General features: G+C 41.7%; 1 protein-coding gene across 1 annotated transcript in view; it reads left to right on the forward strand.

Annotated features, from left to right (window-relative positions):
- Window positions 1-5,237: 5,237 nt before the first annotated feature.
- The window catches only part of TUBGCP5 (tubulin gamma complex associated protein 5), a 43,425-nt gene continuing 27,293 nt past the window's right edge, over window positions 5,238-21,369 (forward strand). The window contains exons 1-7 of the mRNA XM_018562811.1: window positions 5,238-5,248; window positions 14,649-14,872; window positions 16,898-16,951; window positions 17,107-17,215; window positions 18,126-18,222; window positions 18,601-18,680; window positions 19,904-20,036. Of these exons, the coding sequence (XP_018418313.1) occupies window positions 14,739-14,872; window positions 16,898-16,951; window positions 17,107-17,215; window positions 18,126-18,222; window positions 18,601-18,680; window positions 19,904-20,036 (607 nt within the window). The 5' untranslated portion in view covers window positions 5,238-5,248; window positions 14,649-14,738. The remainder of the gene's footprint in view (window positions 5,249-14,648; window positions 14,873-16,897; window positions 16,952-17,106; window positions 17,216-18,125; window positions 18,223-18,600; window positions 18,681-19,903; window positions 20,037-21,369) is intronic.

The following is a 21,369-nucleotide window of genomic DNA, read 5'->3' on the forward strand; positions in this document are numbered from 1 at the left end:
TCACTATGAGTAATTTGTGCTTGTAAGCCATCGGTTCTATTGTTTATGGAACAGGTGGAGCGTACTATTCTTGTAAGAGTATATGCGTTCATATGCACATTGCAGATTTGTTAGGTGAACCACATCAGAGAAGTTAGGGGGGGAGGGTGAGAGCCAGTATCTTGTGATTAAGCACTTTGCTGCGTATAGAATATGAGATAATAATAACTCTAGAAGAGGTAGGGAATAGGTCCAGATGTATATGTAGTAAAGCTAAAGCAACGGAGGGAGTAATGGGCAGACGTGAATTGGGAAATGAGTGTGAATATCTGGTGCAGTGGCAGTTTGTTAAGCCCCACCTGCCATGGGTGGCCATTGGCAGTGAAATTTAACTCTCTGGTGCTCAACAGGTAGCGGAACCCAGTCTAGCGCACAGCAGGCCATACATAGGGAGCCTGGGGAGCTTCATATTGAACATAAAGACTCCAGATTTTATGGTTTATCATAAATTGTAAAATAAAAGGAACTTTATTACAGCCAAACAGTTTACAAAATGCAATCTATGATATTGGTAAAATACTATGGGAAGCAGGATTGTATTAGGGAAAGACGTGATGCAGAACAGACTTACACAGAGAATATTTTGCTGAGGTAGTGGGTACTGCAGTGATACAGCAGACAAGGGAAGGAAGTAGGTCATGCACACGTTTTGCATTTTCTGCTGTGTAGAAAGGAACTCCATTCTTATGTAGATGGTGCAGACTCCGGACTGCCTGTCAGCTATTCATTTTCCTCAGCTTGCTTCCTTTGACAAATGACAAACTCCGATTACCGAAAATGTTCATAGTTGTCATGGCAATAATATAAATAACCCCCAGCATTGGTGTCAGTTGCCGTGATAATAACCCCCAGCATTGGAGTCAGTTGCCGTGATAATAACCCCCAGCATTGGTGTCAGTTGCCGTGATAATAACCCCCAGCAATAAAATAGTAATTTAAAAAAAAAACATTTGTTTTTTAAAACAAATAATCTTCCTATGTGGTAGCCAGTGGCAGCGCTATTATCATCCTCCCCCAATTGGTGGTCAGTGGCAGAGTTTTTTGTTTTTTTCTCTCCAATATGTCTTTTATTGTATACGTTTGTATAATACAGAACAATGAAAACAGAACAACCACGATACATGTGTGGTGAATATATGACAAAATAAGGTACAAGTAAGGGTCACATATGTAAACAGCACCCAAGATAAGCAAAGTCAATGCGGATTTCAATGGTGCTGAAAAGAGTGATAATGTATGTATAGTGAGAGAGCATTAACCACACTTATGGTGATAGAACAGAAGGCTGTAAAAACCATAAGGACAAAAACGGACAAACAATGTCAATAAAGGATAAGGTCACTATGAGTAATTTGTGCTTGTAAGCCATCGGTTCTATTGTTTATGGAACAGGTGGAGCGTACTATTCTTGTAAGAGTATATGCGTTCATATGCACATTGCAGATTTGTTAGGTGAACCACATCAGAGAAGTTAGGGGGGGAGGGTGAGAGCCAGTATCTTGTGATTAAGCACTTTGCTGCGTATAGAATATGAGATAATAATAACTCTAGAAGAGGTAGGGAATAGGTCCAGATGTATATGTAGTAAAGCTAAAGCAACGGAGGGAGTAATGGGCAGACGTGAATTGGGAAATGAGTGTGAATATCTGGTGCAGTGGCAGTTTGTTAAGCCCCACCTGCCATGGGTGGCCATTGGCAGTGAAATTTAACTCTCTGGTGCTCAACAGGTAGCGGAACCCAGTCTAGCGCACAGCAGGCCATACATAGGGAGCCTGGGGAGCTTCATATTGAACATAAAGACTCCAGATTTTATGGTTTATCATAAATTGTAAAATAAAAGGAACTTTATTACAGCCAAACAGTTTACAAAATGCAATCTATGATATTGGTAAAATACTATGGGAAGCAGGATTGTATTAGGGAAAGACGTGATGCAGAACAGACTTACACAGAGAATATTTTGCTGAGGTAGTGGGTACTGCAGTGATACAGCAGACAAGGGAAGGAAGTAGGTCATGCACACGTTTTGCATTTTCTGCTGTGTAGAAAGGAACTCCATTCTTATGTAGATGGTGCAGACTCCGGACTGCCTGTCAGCTATTCATTTTCCTCAGCTTGCTTCCTTTGACAAATGACAAACTCCGATTACCGAAAATGTTCATAGTTGTCATGGCAATAATATTATGATTTAAAAATCTTTACTGACATTTTTTTTTTTAATGCCTTTTTTCATTTGCAAATAACACTCTAATGCTTTGTACCAAAAACAACATTTGTGTGTCATTTGTTTAAAAAAAAAAAATACAACTACTTTTTTTTCCCAATTATGCACTTTTTTCCAATACGCCACTAAATAAATAACAAACAAAATGAATGAAAATGATAACATTTAAATTAGGGATCCACCGATACCTAATACCATACTCGGTACAAGTACGAGTACAACTACCGATACTTTTCCACCTCCAAGACTAGACTAGAGAGGCAGTTGTCATTTGTAAGGAGCGCACGGAGCTCCTGGGATTTGTACATCTGTTTTAATGTATGATTTTTAAAATATAAATATAAAGGGATGCACCGATACCATTTTTGCGAGTACAAGAACTGATACTTGTCCAAGTACTTACAAGTGCGAGTACTGATACATTTTTGTTTATTGTCATGTGACAGTTTTTCTAAAACAATACAAACTAATGATTTCAGGACAGTGGTGGAGTGCCCGAGCCAGGTCCCAGCTGCAACCACTGCAACCCTGGTAGTTCTCGTGTAAAGGCCAAGTATCGGCACCGGTATCTGAACTGGTATCTGAACATCCCTAATTCAAATATAAATGGTAAGAAATATTGAAATAAAAAAAAATCAATAGAAAAATAATATTAAAGAGGAGAGGGAGAGGAAAAATTTAATTAGGGCTGATTAGGATTAACTAAGGGTTAATAAGTGTTTAAATAGGAATCATTTTCTTTTTTACTTGTACGGTTTCTTTAACTGATGTCATATGTGGATAAAAGGTCACACCTTTAACCCTTTCGCTGCCACCGTCACAAGCCATACGTCGCTGGCAGCGGGGCCCTTTAAACAGACTCCCGGCAACTCTGTTTACCTGTGTAAAGCCGACTGTCGGCTTTACACTGGAAGTGATTCTGGCGGCTGAGCTGCTGCCAGATCGCTTCCAGGGGCCAGTGTAGTGCATTCTACAGGGTCTTTGCTTTTAGAATATATATAATGTTTTAGGGGCTTTAAGTAATTTTTCAGGCCTTAAATGTGGATTATAACATGTGTGCAAAAAGCCTTGGCAGGAAAAGGGTTAAAGAAGAACCTCAGGCAAAACTTTTATTAACCCTTGCAGAGGGGCTTCCCCTGCACTGCAAGGGTTAACTACTCATTTTTGTCTAGGTGCTGCTGAAAAAACGTTATACTCACCTGAACTGCTGAACCGGCCTGTGAAGCCTGTATCCTCCTATGCTGGAGCACTGAAATTCTCCTCCGCATCCTCATGTCTATACACAGTGTATAGAATGTGATGATTTACGGCCTTGGTTCTCAACTGGTGGGTCGTGACCCAAAAGTGGGTCGCGACCCCGTGTTCAGTGGGTCGCCGCGTGCCTTCCACTTTTCTAGGTGAGAGGCTCCTCTGCCTCCCCCTAGCGCAGCACTGTCAGTTCTCACACCAAGCAGCCATTCAAAATATCCTGCCCGGCGCAGGGTGTCAGCTTGAGGTGGGATGTGCAGAGGCTATGGCCGCAAGGGAGCTTCATCCATACGTGCATTGCTTACAGCTCCCTCGTATGCCCTGTAGAGGTGCCTGAACCGGAGTGACATCACATTCTTGCTCCCAGCACCTTTACAGGGCGCAGGGAAATTGTAGAAGCAATGCACATATGAAACGAGCTCCATCCCAGCACAGCAGCCCACATTGGACCCCCCAGGCTTAGGATCCACTCCAGTTCTTGTAAGGTAGGGATACCAGGTGGATCTTAAAAGAAAAAGAAAAACAAATGTTTTTTTTGGGAGTGTATGTGTGTGTGTGAGAGATTGTGTCTGTGTGTGTATATATATGGCAGTGTTTTGAGGACCTCTTCACACTAGTACAGTGCAATTAACTCAATGTACCAAGCAATTGCACCTACCGTGCATTCTGGTGCGGGAGGTGTGTTGCGTTGCCATTCATTTGATAGGTACCCCAAACGCACCTCCCACCCACAGTTCGTACGCCCGCAACGGAACGTGCAGTACCCTAATGCCGTGCGTTCCATTTCAGTGTGACTTGGGTCGCGACTTAATGACCAAGGACAAATGTGGGTCCTGAGGTTACACAGGTTGAGAACCACTGAAACTGGTGGGTCGTGACCCAAAAGTGGGTCGCGACCCCGTGTTCAGTGGGTCGCCGCGTGCCTTCCACTTTTCTAGGTGAGAGGCTCCTCTGCCTCCCCCTAGCGCAGCACTGTCAGTTCTCACACCAAGCAGCCATTCAAAATATCCTGCCCGGCGCAGGGTGTCAGCTTGAGGTGGGATGTGCAGAGGCTATGGCCGCAAGGGAGCTTCATCCATACGTGCATTGCTTACAGCTCCCTCGTATGCCCTGTAGAGGTGCCTGAACCGGAGTGACATCACATTCTTGCTCCCAGCACCTTTACAGGGCGCAGGGAAATTGTAGAAGCAATGCACATATGAAACGAGCTCCATCCCAGCACAGCAGCCCACATTGGACCCCCCAGGCTTAGGATCCACTCCAGTTCTTGTAAGGTAGGGATACCAGGTGGATCTTAAAAGAAAAAGAAAAACAAATGTTTTTTTTGGGAGTGTATGTGTGTGTGTGAGAGATTGTGTCTGTGTGTGTATATATATGGCAGTGTTTTGAGGACCTCTTCACACTAGTACAGTGCAATTAACTCAATGTACCAAGCAATTGCACCTACCGTGCATTCTGGTGCGGGAGGTGTGTTGCGTTGCCATTCATTTGATAGGTACCCCAAACGCACCTCCCACCCACAGTTCGTACGCCCGCAACGGAACGTGCAGTACCCTAATGCCGTGCGTTCCATTTCAGTGTGACTTGGGTCGCGACTTAATGACCAAGGACAAATGTGGGTCCTGAGGTTACACAGGTTGAGAACCACTGATTTACGGGACCTTAGACCACACTAATACAGTGCAATTAACGCAATATATCAAGCAATTGCACCTACCGTGCATTCTGGTGCAGGAGGTGTGTTGCGTTGACCACTGCAGAGGAGTGGGAGAGAGGCTGGAAGGACGGGTCTAAGAACAAGCCGACTTCTCGGTTCAAGTGAGTATACCTTTTTTTAGCACCTACACAAAAAACACAAAAACGAGCACTTAACCCTTGCAGGGCGTGGGTAGCCCCAGTACAGGATTTAATAAACAGGGGGAGAGGAACTGAACATAGGAGACACGTCCTATAAGCATTGTTGAAGTTCTTTAGGACGTATCTCCTATGTTTCAATTCCTCAAGTGGTTAAACATTACTGTTCTGTGATATGTTTGTGCTACATTGATAAACACTGTAGGTCCAAAAATTACGAAAAGCCTGTAGTTCACATTTAACTAATATGGTACGTTTAATTTCAGTATGTTCTGGCTTCACCCCCTCTGCTCATGAATGGCTTTTTCCACCCTAGCCGGGATGTGAACTACTTAAAGCTGAAGTTTTATCTGCTTATATTTTGCCTTCCCTGGTTTATCCTTTCCCTCCTTATTAACATGCTAATTAAATGAATAAATAAAACCTTTACATTGTCATTACATACTATATGTCACAATGTCAAATGGCAATGACAAATATGTCTACGGGCCTGTAAACTGCCTGCCGCCCCCAGCCACCTGCCTGACACCCTCGCCGTGTTTCCACTCTGCTGCCCCTCCTGCTGGCCCGGGATTGGCATCTCGGGTGTCGGCGGGAAGCTGGGGAGGAGAGTGGCAAATGTCCGTTCACAGATTTCCTCCCTGTACTATGGGACTGGGAGCGATGCAGATTGCATCACTTCCAGTCCCATATCTGTCATTGCTGGGCTCCTGAAGCCCAGCTATAAGCTATTGAAGTGTGATCTGCACTTCAATGGCGTATTTAAAGTGGAAAGGTGATACTACGGGTCTTTTAGACCCCCAGTATCACCTTTAAGAGTACCTGTCACCACCAATCTGCTATCACATGTAAGCCCCCCTATGTGATAGCAATTAAAGTAAAGTAAAACAAAATGAAAACAACAGTTTTTAACAATAATATTAAATGAAATAAATGTAAAAATAATTTAAAACATTTTTTAAAGTTCCCCGCCCCCGCGAGCATGCGCATCATATCGTAAACACGCATTGAGTGCGCCTACGTACAAAAACGATGATCGCGATACTCATGTTGGGTATCTCAGCACACACCAGAGTGAGAGCAATAATTCTAGGGCCAAAATTTACGAGTATCCCTAAACTAATGACCTGTAGGGGCTTTTAAAGCGTCGTCTATGGACTTTTTGGGGTACTGAATTTTGTTGCCGTTTCACAGACGCACACAATTTTTAACCTGGGCATGTTGGGTGTCTATGTACTTGTTGTAACCTCATCTTTTATATTTTATTAAACAAAAAGGAGGTATTTTATTGTATTTATTGGGTCACTAAATTTAACTAAAGTGCATTTTTCACAAACGTTTTGGGTTTGATAATAAGTTGTGCTAATATCATGCAACATCAAAATTTGCAACTGCCACCATTTTATTCTATAGGGTCTTGGCTTTCAGCAAATAGATAATGTTTCGGGGGTAAAGGCCTCGGACATTAAGGGGTTAATAGTAGGCTTACTGACATAACTTTCCCTTGTGTTTTCAGTCATGTTTACAAAAATAAGTAGGCAATCTGCCAATCATATTCTGTTATTAGGGTTCCAACCGTTTACAGGATATACATACCATTATTATAAGCCTGGGGGTATTCTAGCTATCAAATCTAGTGCAGATTTCATTCACTTTCACTCTAGCGGAATATCACATGAGCCAGAAAAATCTGGCAGTAACATGTTAAGAATGAGCCTGCAGCATATACCAGTTACCAGATGGAGATTATATGGAGTCATAAAAGTGTCATTTATTCCCTTGTCCCTTTTAAACTGTCATCTTTTAGCTGAAATGTTCATTTCTGAGTGACCTATCCAGGCGTATTCAGTAAACCAGTGACCAATATCTAGTTCGATTTCTGGCCTTTTAATTCTGGTTGCTGTGGATTACTGAGCGCATTGCTCCGTTGTTTATTGAATGATCTTGGATTTCTCCATTGCCAGTTACTAATTTTTAAAGCTTTATTAAAGGGGTCGCAATATGTCTGTGAAGGTTCTCATTCATCCAGGTCATGGTATATCTGTAAAAGATAAGTCAAGGCAACTGGACTTGCTGTATTTTTCTCGAAGACGTTTCACTGGTTACCAGCTTTCTCAATTCAGAATGACTTGTCCAAAATTCTCTTCTCTGGGAATAAATATGGTGAATGTCGCACCAATCCACACAATCTGTTAGTCTCAACCAGGTGTTGAATGCATTTGCATAATTGGAGTCTAGGAGGTGTTATTAACCTGCCCAGAGAGAGGTGTTAAAACAGCATTGTATGTGGCAGAAAATAGATGTCTTGACTTATTTTTTTTACAGATATTTATTAAAGGGGGAAATGAAGTGCCATAGAAAGCTAGAAATATAAAGTAAAGGTAGTAGAGGCAATAGAAGTATGAGACTAAAAGAAGGGTGACATGAAGCCAGCTTATTAGGTACACAAGGCTGGCCCTTTAAACCCTGAAGCTTATTAAATACTTCCATATAATATCACTGCATATATACTGTAAAAGCAAAAGACCTGTTAAAAAAAGGAAAAATATACTTAGGGCCGTTCACACCAGGGGCGTGCGATTAATGCATGGTACCGCACAATGCACCTACTATGCATTAACCGTGCGGCAGGTTTCATTCACCCCAAATGTGCCCCCGCCCACAATGCGCTCAACCCCAATGCAACATGCGGTACCTCAAAACTGTGCATTGTGGATGAAAAAGGTAGTGCATGCACTTTAATGCACCTCATATAACATAAAAAGAGATGCGGAGATACAAATGATTGACTTTTTACACATATACAAATACCAGGACTGAAAAACAGACACCTAGCAGGGTCAGGTCTGTGGTGGGGAACCAAGGAGATGTGTATATCATGCATGGAGAGGAGTGAGAGTGGTGAAATACTGGGTGACTCCCATCAGTTTTAGGGTGAGTTGACAAGCCTGGAAAGCAGTAAGTCATGTGAATGAATGTTCTGCTGTTCAGAATCCGCTGAGTCTGAGAAATTCCTTCAGCCTAAGTCAACAGTAAGGGGGTTTGACTTTACATTCTGGTGTCTGTGAAAAGGATGTCTGGAGAACCTTGATCTGATTTACACAGGAACTGACTGTTTTTAGAGGTAACTGACTTAGCACTTTACATCAAACTGCTATTCTTATTACACTGTGACATAGCAATGTGTTTATCCAGTGGTATGGGTCTTCAAATAGACAAAAGTGAAAAGTCAGTAGGCATTTGACTGTTCTGAAGCAATATGATTACTGTACTGTGCAGGTTTTAAGCAATGTTTATAGGTACCAACAGCATTTCTTCTACCAATGGTTCTGGTCTGCGTGTAATGCTGATAGAAATTAGTGGGTCTGCCTCAAACTGCCAATTATTTTCTATGAGAGAACAGTCTGCTGTACTATATGCTAAGACTGACTCTTAAAGTACATATCATTCAAGTCACATTCATTGTTCCTATAATCTTAACATCTACAATTATACAACAAGATGCCAGTAACCTCATGCAGAACAGAATCAATTCTTGTTACTTTTTACTCTGATAAATAGCTGTAAGGCTGATGTCAAACAGGCTATTCTACAGCTAGCGACAAATCGCCAGTGGCAGGATGGCTAAAGAGGCTGCCTGTCTGTCCCTATGGTATTGCTCACTCTATAGCCAGAAGCAGCGAAATGTCGCTCTGTTGCTGGACTGAGCACGGCAGCTTTTGGATTGTTACCATTGGTAGTGACATCTCACTGCTACAGAGGGAGCAAATCCATGGGGACAAACAGGCAGCCTCTTAGCTTTCCTGCCATTGGCATTTTGACAAATCATCAGCGGAAGGATTGCTAGCAACAGAGTCGCCCATCTTGTGTTGTAGTGTGTCCCCTGCACTCCATATGACAGCGTAGACCATGAGGATATGGGTTGCAGTGCTGGAAGTGATGACACGGATGGCACTGTGTGTTCTTAGAATATGAATGAAGGAATAAACAGCACTCACAGGATTGAAAGCGTGAATTTCTTGTTCATTTTTATTGAACATGTGTCACATGCATTAATCAAGCCAACATTTCGGGGCCACGCAGAGTCCCTTCCTCAGGGTGACATAGCGCTATGTCACCCTGAGGAAGGGACTCTATGTGGTCCAATCACAAATTAGGAAAACAGGAAATCCACTTCCTTCTTCCTCCTTTTATTTGCATCCACATTCCACAAGGCAAAAAGCTGCGTCCAACGACCATTTCATGTGCACATTTATTTTTTATTTTTATGGGGGGTTTTTTAAAAGGAAGAAAAGGCCATGAGTGCCTCGGTTTCTTTATCTATGATGTTGATGGCATGCTGAATTACAAAGTGTACCTGGATTTAAGTGCCTGAAGCTGTGCAGTAAAATCCCTAGTGCTTTCTTCCTTTGAAATATGCATGGTTGGCTGTGTGAATCCCTCAAGTGTCTGGAAGTGGCACACATTTACATAGCAGTACAAAAAGAAATCTAAACTCTGGGGTGATAAGCATACAAGAGTCATAGATGCCAGGAGGATACAGACACAGAATTGCTAAACACAACATGGATATAGACACATTCTCAAATAATTCATCCCCACACAGATACCTCCTCATGTATCATTTCCCCCTGCTCTTTTAGATTGTAAGCCCTCAAGGGCAGGGCCCTCCTTACCATCTTGTCTTGAATTATATTGTAATTGTAATGTCTACCTTATATTGTAAAGCGCTGCGCAAACTGTTGGCGCTATATAAATACTATGTAATAATAATAATATAGACACAGAAACTATTAGGTGTCATGGAGTATGCCAACCACAAGCCAGTGGCAGTGAGTGGTTCTGTTTTGCTACTCAGCACTGTCAGCAGAGGCCTAACAAGAAACATTCAAACCATACTGCAATCGTATTGTCCACAGGACACAAGAAAGCATGAATAAAACCTTTAGCTGCAGTGACAAATTGTGATTTTGGTTAGATCTATCCAAGCAAACTATCTAAGTCTATTTCTACTCTCATGTCATATACTTGTAATATTCAGTTTGTTAGTTTGCTGCTCCACTGGACAATATTTAGGAACAGAAGATGTTTCCTACAATTGCATTCTCACATATCTAACAACTCTCAGTCACAGCTCCATGCCGGGATTCTCCCTCCCCTCTCTCTGTTCCTCCATCACTGACTGGAGGGGCAGACAGGGAAGGGGGTGGGCACAGCTGGCTTCGGAGAGGTAGAGCCAGCTGTCAATCAGGTAGTGGGGTGGATTCCGACAATATTGTCAGGATCTTTCCCAGCTGAAGTGTGGCTCTGCGCTGTCGGCATATATCGGGCAATAGCCGGCTATATGCTGAGTTTTGGGTCACAGGAGGTAAATTCTGGGTTTTACCAATGATTTTTGGTATAAATATTCTCATTGGTCCACATAACTTTGGGTGTTGCCGTCCATCATCAAAACACATTGTGATAGAAAATGTCCTTCTTTCTCATCTCAGAAAGTTGAGAGGAAGTTGAGAAATACTAAAAAGCAGAATCTGTATTTTGTTCAGAGTAAGCCAATTTCACCGGGGTTCTTGCTGTCTCCAGTTTTGTCCAGCTCTTTCAAAAATGGATCTTCAATGCATTTTTATATCATGTACCATTTTCCTTTCAATGCTCAATCTGTCATACAATACTGTGGAAACAGTTCCTTAAAACATGTCATCTTTGTGCCTATGAATATTTGGAAGTGTGCTGCCAAACCAGCTGCTGACAAGCCTGAAGCAACCTCATCACAACTCAATACAAATTTCACACTGCAGAGATTGCAGTGCACACACATGATCTTGCTCATTATGCCTTGATGAAGGGGGTGTGTTTGGACCCCCAAAACACACTGGCTACTCTACTTGAATGTCCCCTTACCCTGATGAAATAAAGTTGTATCTGGACTTTTTTAATTGGTGTTTCACTTCTCAATCCTTCATCTACTGTGTTCACTGTGTCTATGAAGTCCTTTTATGTTTTGAAGCTCCACTCTAACCAAAACTTTTTATTTTAGTTATGGATAAACTGGGGAGAGATAGAAACCTTGTTTTAAATGACATATGTGCCATTTTTGCAGTGATTTCCCCTGGATCCTGGTCCTGATGCCCATCAAATAGACTGGAAGTCTCCCCAACTCAGCTACAGGCAGCAAGAAAACACCACAGAAGTTCTATACCTTTCCTGTTCTAAAAATAGTGTTAGTTGAAGCCGGACTTTAAAGGGAATGTATAGTTGTTTTTAATGACTTTGTAGATATATAGTATGTAAATAGGAGATCAGCTTGTTGATAAATAATATTATCGCTATGTGTTATACTACGTAAAACATTGTTCTCATTTTTAATTTGTAATGATATACTTACATGACAGCAGTTATATTAAACTATAATAATAGGAGCTGCATTGATCAGCGCCTGAGCTGCCCACTACTCAGTCCACACTTCTTATCGTTATTAGTAGGGTGACTAGGTACACATAATGCATTCTGCTATCCTTTTCAAAGCCCAACTCCTGCCAAAACGTTATCAGTTGGGCTCTCAAGTGGTCAGTGCAGGCTCTCACCAGGGGTCCGGGGAGTCTCACCCGCGGTCCCAGCAGACGTGGCTCTCTAATCAGGTAGCTGCTTGCTCCTCACTAGGGCCCCAAAATGCCCCAGCAAGTGGCCTTCTAATATGCCTGATCGAAGGACCACATCTGCCTGATTGTATTCGGCCTGGATTGCCCTTGGACATACTGAGGCAATCCGGGCTGGCTGGGCCTATGTGCAGAGGCAAGCCTGGAGCGGGAGTTGCAGCCCAGTTCCTAACAAGGCCATGGACAGTACACAGTAAAATTCACTTGATCTCCTGTTCTCTCTGATATTCATCTCCTGCTCATGAAGTGAGGTAATATCTCCCTCTTGGTGACACAGATAGCAATAATATACTGACGGTGGTTCTATTTTTATTGGTGCCTGTGTCCCTGTTGATAGAGTAACTTTACATCCAGGGTGCCTCATCACCGTATCATCCTAGAGCTCCGGTGCCCAACATGTGGACAATTAGTGCTTAGTGCGGAGCCTGCTCTGATTCAGATCTATGTTTAGATCTGGAACACTGATGGCTACACACTGAGTTCCAGTCCCTTTGGCAGGCTTTATTTATCTGTAAGTGACAGTCATGGTCCAGCACTAAGCCCAGGAACTGAACTGATTAGCCCCTGGGTAAGCAAACCTGCTATAGAACACTTCATAAGAGTTCTTCATAGAAACACAGCAGAACACAATGCTTCAGCTTTGTGTTTAAAGTGGAAGCACGATCACATGACTTGATGTTATCACATTTCCTCTCACTCCACCTTAAATGTTTAGACAGGGCACTGCCTACCTCAACAGCAATAACAAATGACTGCAAAAGATATCTATTCCTTGCTGATAACAGCAAAGAATAGATCACTATTTGAAGTCATTTGTTTCTGCATAGATTTATGGGGGGGCTGGATCAGGTCTCCCCTGAACTGATCCAGAGCCCCCAAAAGGAAAAATAAGTAAATGTAATATATGATTTATAATTAAATCATAATCAACAAAAAAAGTGTTAAACAGATATCCCACTCCCCATTAATCCCTTGGTCCCAACAAACACACTGGATCCTTAAAGGGTTTCTAAACCTCATGTGTTTTTGCATATATCTACTGCTAGCAAGCAGTAGATATATGCAAACAGTTTTTAAAAAAAAAACACTTTAAAAGCGGTTTAAACTTACCCCGTCTTCGCCGCGCGCTCCCGTCCGAAAAGCCGAAAATGTTCGGGCAGCTGCAAAGCATCTTGGGGCGGGCGCATGCGCATTTCGGATTTTTTAGCCAGGAGACAAGGAGAGACACAAGGTAAGTCTATGGACGCGTGCACCCGCATGCAGACATCGTGGGACAGGAAGTGCCAGCAAGGACGGAGGAGTCAGCGCTGGATCGTAGACCCGCAGCAGCGCTGGAGAGAAGGCTGAAAACGACAGGAAAGAAGAAGAAGATCGGATTAAGAGACATAATTTAAGGTAAGTGCTTTCATTAACACGTTTTTGACTTTAATGTCACTTTAAGATAACGCAAACCTGTAAAAATATCATGCCAATTTATGTCTGCAAAAAGCAGACTTGACCTGTAGGGTGTATTTCTAAAAGATTTGCGGAGCCATTTCTCCTGTGAAACTGCATGTGCATTTGTTCTGTGTGAATGGAGGCAAAAACAAATGTTAATAGCATATTTTCTTTTCAGGATGAATGTATTAGGTAAATACCAAATTATGGCCATTAGATGAAGCTGAGGTGCAAAGCAAATACAGTAAGTATTGATTTCCTATGCTCCTCGGCTCCATCTAATGGCCATGAAGTGGTATGTACATGATATAATATCCAATTCTTATTACAGTCAGTTATATAGTACCATCAATGGCCATTAACTGCTGTGTTTATGAGCCCTACGTCCGTTCCCGCTCACACTATTAGATGTGGAAATGCGTACCAATGCGCGGTCATGTGAGTTGTTGCCATGTTTGCTGTGTGTTTGCCATTAATTACAATGGATGCCGCACGGGGGACAAACATGGCAAAGTAGCTCATGCAGCTTTTTCAGTGTGTTTGTGCGTGTTTGGCATATAGCCACCCCCTTTTACCGGCTGCATTTGGCACACTATTAATGGCACCGCAAGCACAATGCACATTGTGAACACTTTCTGTGAACACAACGTTAGGGTGTGAACGGGGACTAAACGAGCACAAGTTTGTCCAGTGTACATGCAGAACACTTTCATAATTCTATCTTATTACAACATAAACCTAGGTGATTATGTGGCCCTCTGAACATGCTAGGGGCCACACTACATATTTACTGAGTTGACGACTGCTGTTCTTAGGTTCACAGCTGACTGATTAAAAATTGAACGTTTGCTCCCCCTAGTGGCTAATATACTAATTGCAATATTTGATACAATAAGGAACAACGAGCATGTAAAATGTGAAAAATGTCACATAAAAATAACTTTAGGTAAAACCCTGCATCAATAACTCGCTGTGAATTCCCTGTACTTTCCTTTTACTTCCCCTTTAACGTTCTCCTTCTGTGCCCAACTTCTCATTTCTTACCCGCAGATGGCGCCAGAGTTCTAGTCCCCAGTTTTACTGCACTAGTCTATCTTTTACTAGAAAGTCATATCCGCTTCCGGTTTCCCGTGCCCTTTCACGTCACGTTACTATCTGCGAATAGCGTTCCTGATTCGGCAGTAGGGGAGTTAACATGACGCTGGTTGCGGATTGGCTCGCTCTTGTCCAATCGGGTGTTGAGGTGACGGTTGCCCGGGCTGTGGAGTGGTGGGGGTGACATGGCGCATTGGACCCGCTTTGAGAAGGATCAGGAGAGGGATGTGAAGAAGCTGGTGTCCTGTCTGAGCGGCCTGCAGGATGACAATGACAAGAACTTCCAGGTGGCCCTGCAGTACGCCTGGTCCAATTTCAGGTGTGATATAGCTCCCTCTCTGTCACTACACCAGCATCACCTGTATTCCATTGTGTACTATGTTACATATGACATGCGCTGTCATTATAAATGGCTTTAGGAGTTTATATTCAATGTAATGGTAGGCATTGTCCATAGATTTAAAGAACTCTGGGCAAAACTTTTATTAACCCTTGCAGTGGGGCTACCCCTGCACTGCAAGGGTTACCTGCTTTGTCCAAGTGCTAAAAAACAAAAACAAAAGTTATACTCACCTGAAAAGCTATTCTCACCCGATTCTTGGTCCCATCTGACTGATAGACAGGTCCCTGCAGCCTCTTGTCCCCTGGGCTCTGGCGGTTCAAGGATCCGTCATGACATCTATTGATTTGCAGTGGACATCAGGACTCAGAGGGACATTAGGTAAGATATACTCTCTTGAGGATCGGGTGAGTATATCTTCATTATTTTAGACCTTAGACCTTTGTCACAGGCCGGCTCTAACTATGAGGATGAGTGGAAATCACTCACCTCATAATTCTTCTTTAAGATTTAACATTTTATAAAGCATCACACCCCACACAAGTCTGCTGTCATAGGAATTGGAATACAAATCAAACATTTGATTATGATGCGACTGTGTATGCGAACATACTTTACAAAATCAATGTCAGGAGATAGCAGCAGGCGAACATCAGATGCTTTTATGCTGTAGATGTAAATGCTATAGGTCATGGAGGAGCCGGGATTTGTACCCATGTTATAGGAGAGACCCCTGACCAGAACCAGCTAGCTGAAAACTGTAAGGCCCCATTCACACTGAGCGATTTATGCAGCGATATCGCTCTATGTAGCTTCTCCAATCCATTTCAATGGAGCTGTTCACATCTCGCCACTCAATATCGCTTATAGCTCGTCGCTGTAGCTTGTCGCTCCTACATGACCCTTTTTTCTGCGGATTTTGAGAGGCATACAGCCCAATAGAAAAAAGTCGCGCGACATCGCGCGATTTTCATGTCGCTCAGTGTGAATGGGGCCTAAGGCTGCATTTGTCAGATTTTTGTTTTCACATCTTGCTTAAAGAGACCCCGTCGCCAGACCATTTATTTGAACATTAATCTTCCCATAGGGTTATAAGTACATTTACTGTATTTTAGGCTTGTTGTTTACTAGTAAAAGCCTGCCTTCTGTAGGCATCAGAGAACCCTGAGACTGCTGCTGGGTGCCGCCATCTTGGTTGTGATGTCAGCAGCCCCAGCAGACTCAGAGCTGTCACTCAAGTTGCAATAGTATTCTCCTTTGCTCTTCCCTTATATTACAAAGGTTATGTAAGGAGGTGAGAAAAGGGGTAAGGGAGATGACCCAGCACAGAAAGTAATTAGACACTCCTGTTCCTGGAGTAGTCAGATTTGCTAGCAAGTTCAGAGGTACAATGCAAGTGAAAAAATAGTTTAGGTAAAGGAAAAAGGAAGGAAGCATTTGCATATCTTGACTTTTTCTGTGTTTTTACCTGAATTTTGTTGAAGTGGTGACAGGGTCTCTTTGATTGGGTATCTTTTAACACTGAAGTGAACTTCTATAGTGCCAGGTTAATGGAAATATTTGGAGGAGGCTGTCAGCATAAGATGTACCCAGATCTTTGGTGGATTTGACTTGCCATCAGGATACATTTATATTTAGAGGCTTGCAGCATCCGGATCTGCAGTCATAGTTTCCAGATGATACTCGGATGGATTCCCCAGAGAATTGCGTCTTGTACTTTGGGAAGAGCCCACTGGGAAGTGCTGTGCCATCACTGGGGCTTGGTATGGCGATGGTAGGTGGGGTGAACTGGGAGGTTTTAAAAAATATCTTGCCATAGGATTTCTCAAGAGCTCTTCAAAGTCAGCAACTGATTCATCTAGGTGGTAGCTACAAATAAATGAAAGGTCAGCACCGAGTGGAGTTTTTTTATTAATAATATATAGAATTGTGCATGTCTGTTTTTCAAAAAGAAATACTATGCTAGATAATACTTTTTTCTTTTTCTTTTTGTCTTTCTTTTAGATTTCATCGATACCTGGATGTAAGCAGTCAGCAGATTCAAAGGACTTTGGATGGGTAACTTCTTTTGTTTCATAACTCATTGCAATAAGCATGATGTATGCATTCAATTTGATTCATGGCTTTTTTTTTCTCCATACATTGATAACATAACATACAAACACCCTGCAGAACGGCTTTTTAAATTTTTTTTGTCTTTTTTTGTTTTGTAGGATGTATGAAAAGTTTGTGATTAAATCTGATTTGAGTAAAGCAGAGAGCTGGAAGAGGCTGACTGATGAGTTTTTAAACTTTCCTCTTGAAAACACTGAAGGGACACAGGTGAGCTTGTTTTATGACCGTACAAAATAAACCTGTATTTATCTGAGATATAGCAATTGTTTGAAGAGATCTTGTCAGTTTAAAAAAAAAAATCATATCCTGCAAGAGAAGAGCCACTATACTGGTGAGCTGTGCCTCCGACCTTTCCCCTGTTCCAGTACTGCAGTCTCCATATGACTCTTGGCCATTTGGCATTGCTTGGATTGTTGGATGCCTGGCCTGCACTGCTCGCTGCGGCTTGATTCTCCAATACTCTTACTTCAGGACACAGCAGTCATGTATGGGTTAAATGATGAAACCAGAGCACATGGTGGGGGACACAGACATTTGACAATCCCAGAAGTGTCAAATGTTGGAGGCCGCGGCGCTGAAACAGAGAGAAGGTTGAAAACACAGGCTTAAATACTTCTATTGCAGGAAACCTTAAGGACCATTGAGGGATTACAAGGTCTCTTTGAAGTGGATGTAAATCCTTACTGAATTATATTTCATTTTCTATTTGCTTGTTGTTTTTTTTTTAAAGCCTTTGGGAAGAACATATTCCACTGTCTTCTGGGGACCTTTTTGTTTCTTCATCAGTAGAGAGCTATTTTCCTTTTCTGACACATTTGATATTTAGCATTGGTATTCATCATAATAAATAGATTTTTGGGGTGTGCAGGAAAAGACAGAGCAACTAAAGCATGATTAGGAAAGGAAAAGGCAGATGAGTTGTCATATGTGTACTGCGTTAACCTGTTCATTGTGTGTTGATTCTCTCCACATCTACTCAGTGGTGCACATACTTTAATGGCCTTTTTCTTTTGCTTTTGTTTATTTTGTGAATTTGTAGCCCAGCTACTTTTTGGTGCCTTATTACTCTTATTTTATTTGTTTTTAAAAAGCTGAATGTGTTCTTTTCTTTTTCTAGACTAATGCCCACTATGCCGTATTGTCTCTTCTTCTGTGCCTATCTGACTCTCCGTCTAGAAATGATTATGTTGAAAAACCAAGAAAAAAACAAGCAGGTACTTTGAACTTGTTTTCTTTGGATTTTACCTAGCGACTGGATGTTCTGCGCCATTCTATTGCATTGCTCATTAATATTTTGAGCATCGAGCTCCACCATTTATTTATTTGTTCAAATCTATATCCCAGAGGGTTCTATTAATTTAGTGGGGGGATTGTTTGGAGCTTCTGAACAGAGAATCTTGTTCAGAAGCTCCAAACAATCCTCCCACTAAATGAATATTTTTTTTTTCAGGCTATTGTCTTCACTAACGCATGGAGATTTCCATCCAGCATGGTCGTTTACTATTGGTGGAGCTGATCTCTAACTGTTTTGTAATGTTGCTCTGAAATCTGCATAAAAAGCTTACTAGATGTTATGTGTGGTTTAATTCTAGAAGAAGATGAGCCATTTGATTGGGGAAAATACTTAAGGGAAGGTGAAGACTATGGGTTAAGTCCTGATGGAGATACCCCGGTAAGATCTGTCATACCTGCTTTCTGGTTTAGAATTTGTTTATTGAATGTTCAATAGTGTGGCAGTATTACAAGCTTACAATTGGTAAAGAAAAGGTTCTCAACACAAGAACATGCAGGCAAGCATGGCATTGTATAGGACATACAACTAGGTCACATATGTAACATAATGGTTATAACAATCCACTAGACCAGTGATGGCGAACCTTGGCACTCCAGCTGTTTTGGAACTACAAGTCCCATGAGGCATTGCAAGGCCCTGACAGCCACAGACATAACTCCCAGAGGCAGATGCATGTTGGGATATGTAGTTTTGGCACAGCTGGAGTGGCAAGGTTCGCCACCACTGCACTAGACAATGCGACAGTAATAAAAAGTTGTATTTCAGTCACAGCTGCCAATAACCACATATGCCTAGTAGCAGTCCTTCAAAGCACTTTGTGAGGGTACACACAAATGTTTTATCACAGGTGTCAATGTACCAATCAAGGTTGGTAGGAGTAATTCAGGGTAACACATAAGACACGAAGTGGTGGCAGGAAATCAATTGCCTGATTGGATCGATAAGACTGCTCACACCGAGGAGAGAGAGAAAAGGGACAAAAAAAAAGAGAAAGAAGGGGGATGACAGAGTGGCAGATAAAGGAGAAGGGGCTGCTGTGTCGTGTCCCCGCCCCCCCCCTACCACCCATGGGCAACCACTGGCTTTCTTTTTTTTTTATGTCTTGTAACAGTAGCTGTAACTTCTATAATTCTAGATCTGAGGCAACTTATTTGATGATTATCCAGACCCACGTTGAAGAAAACAAAATTGAAATAGTAAAAAATATACTTTTCACCATGTCCCAACAAATTACTTGTTCTGATTGACATTTCCAATGTATGTGCTGCTTCTTAGATCTGTAGTTTGGCATTATAACTTTGTCAAGTACTATGCAGAAACGTTGTTCAATCAGCAGTGTCCACGTCCCGTACACTTTCTCTGCAGCTCTGGGTTCTAGCTTTCAGTATCTGCGCCAGATTCTGTTTTGGCTCTTCACACACTGGAATATCTTTCACAGGTCACTTACCAACCCCTGCTCTTCCAGGTCTTGCATTACAGAATGCATTGGTATTGGTTGCTGGGCTGTACACTTGTTGCTCTACCATTATTGTCTCTATTTAGTGATTTTAACAAGTCATATAAAAAAAAATATGGTAGAATAATTGATGTCACTCTCTTAGGAGTGGTCTGATGTGAGTGAGCAAGAAGATGATGAAGAGACACTCAGCAGGGAGGACTCTGGAATTCAGGTTGATAGGACACCTCAAGATGATGCCGATAAGAAAAGTGCTCCCCCTGTTGTGTCATGGAAAGGTATATTTTTTTGCTGTTTTAAATATGTTATGCTTTTAAAGTTACCCTAAATTGACATCTGTGTAAAGTGTGTTTGGCTTTTTATTTATATATTATGTTTGTATTTATTGTTAGAAATCACAGTCCACTTTTCTGTTTAAGAGAACTCCAGGCAAATATTTATTTTGTCTAGGGAGCAAAAATAACAGTTATACTCGCCCAACCACCCTGCTGGCTGTTAGACCAGTCCCTGGCGCCTCACTGCTCCTCCACTCCAGCGGTCTAAGGTCTGGTGAGTCATCACGTTTAATACAGTGTATTGGACACCAAGAGACATTTCATTACTGCAGCAGAGGAGGAGACAGGCTGAAGGGACCAGTCTAGGAGCCAGCCAGGATTGCCGGTTATTCTTCAGTAGGTACAATAACAACTAGTTAAAGTGATTTAAAATATAAAATATCTCCAATATTTAAACCCTTTCACTGCATACCAATTTTTAATTTTTTTTTTCTTCATACTCCTGCTAAAATAGACATTGTGGCCCTGAAAATCTAATAAAGACTCAGAATAACTTGAAAAGAACCTGGGGCTTTTTAAATGCCTCAGTTAGTACATATTCATGTGCTTTACTTAAAAAAACTCATTTTATTATTTCAATTTAAAAAAAAAAAAAAATTTTAAACACTTTTGTCATCTCAGGGACCTGCTATACAAAACATGTATGGGACAGAAATAATGACATATACATATCTTGGCCTAAGTCTTCTAGCTTGGACAGGTTATAAATAGTAGTAGACTCAACGTGCTTCGAGCAAGTGCTTCTTCAGGAGCCTTAGTGAAGATCTACAATTCAATAAATCACACATGTCATACAAAACCTCCTGTGTCTGTACAATATATTACATAGGGTATCCTTTCCTCTCATTATGGAACAATATACATTAGCAATATATATATATAAAAATCAAATAAAAAATAGTAATAATAAGGATTTACTCCAACTTGTTATGTAGTCTACAAATGACCAGCAGCAAAATCCAGAATATCCAAGAGGGAGGTGTGTGTATGCAATATGTCACCTGTATGTGGGGCTTTCCAGGGAGACCAGGACCAAGCTCAATTCAAGCCACATTAAATGTGTGTGTATTTATATATTGGTATGTCACTCTACATGAGGTTCAAATAACATGACCGTCAACAACCAGCATAAGTTTGGGTCACTCGCCGCTGGGTTCAGAGGCAAACAGCATATAGACTCAGACAGGGACAGCAGAAGTATCCTCAAATACAGTCAAATAATTTTACTGTCATGTTATTTGAACCTCATGTAGAGTGACATACCAATATATAAATA

This window comes from Nanorana parkeri, unplaced genomic scaffold, assembly GCF_000935625.1.
Source record: "Nanorana parkeri isolate BGI_ZX_2015 unplaced genomic scaffold, ASM93562v1 scaffold601, whole genome shotgun sequence".
In the NCBI taxonomy this organism is placed as follows: domain Eukaryota; kingdom Metazoa; phylum Chordata; class Amphibia; order Anura; family Dicroglossidae; genus Nanorana; species Nanorana parkeri.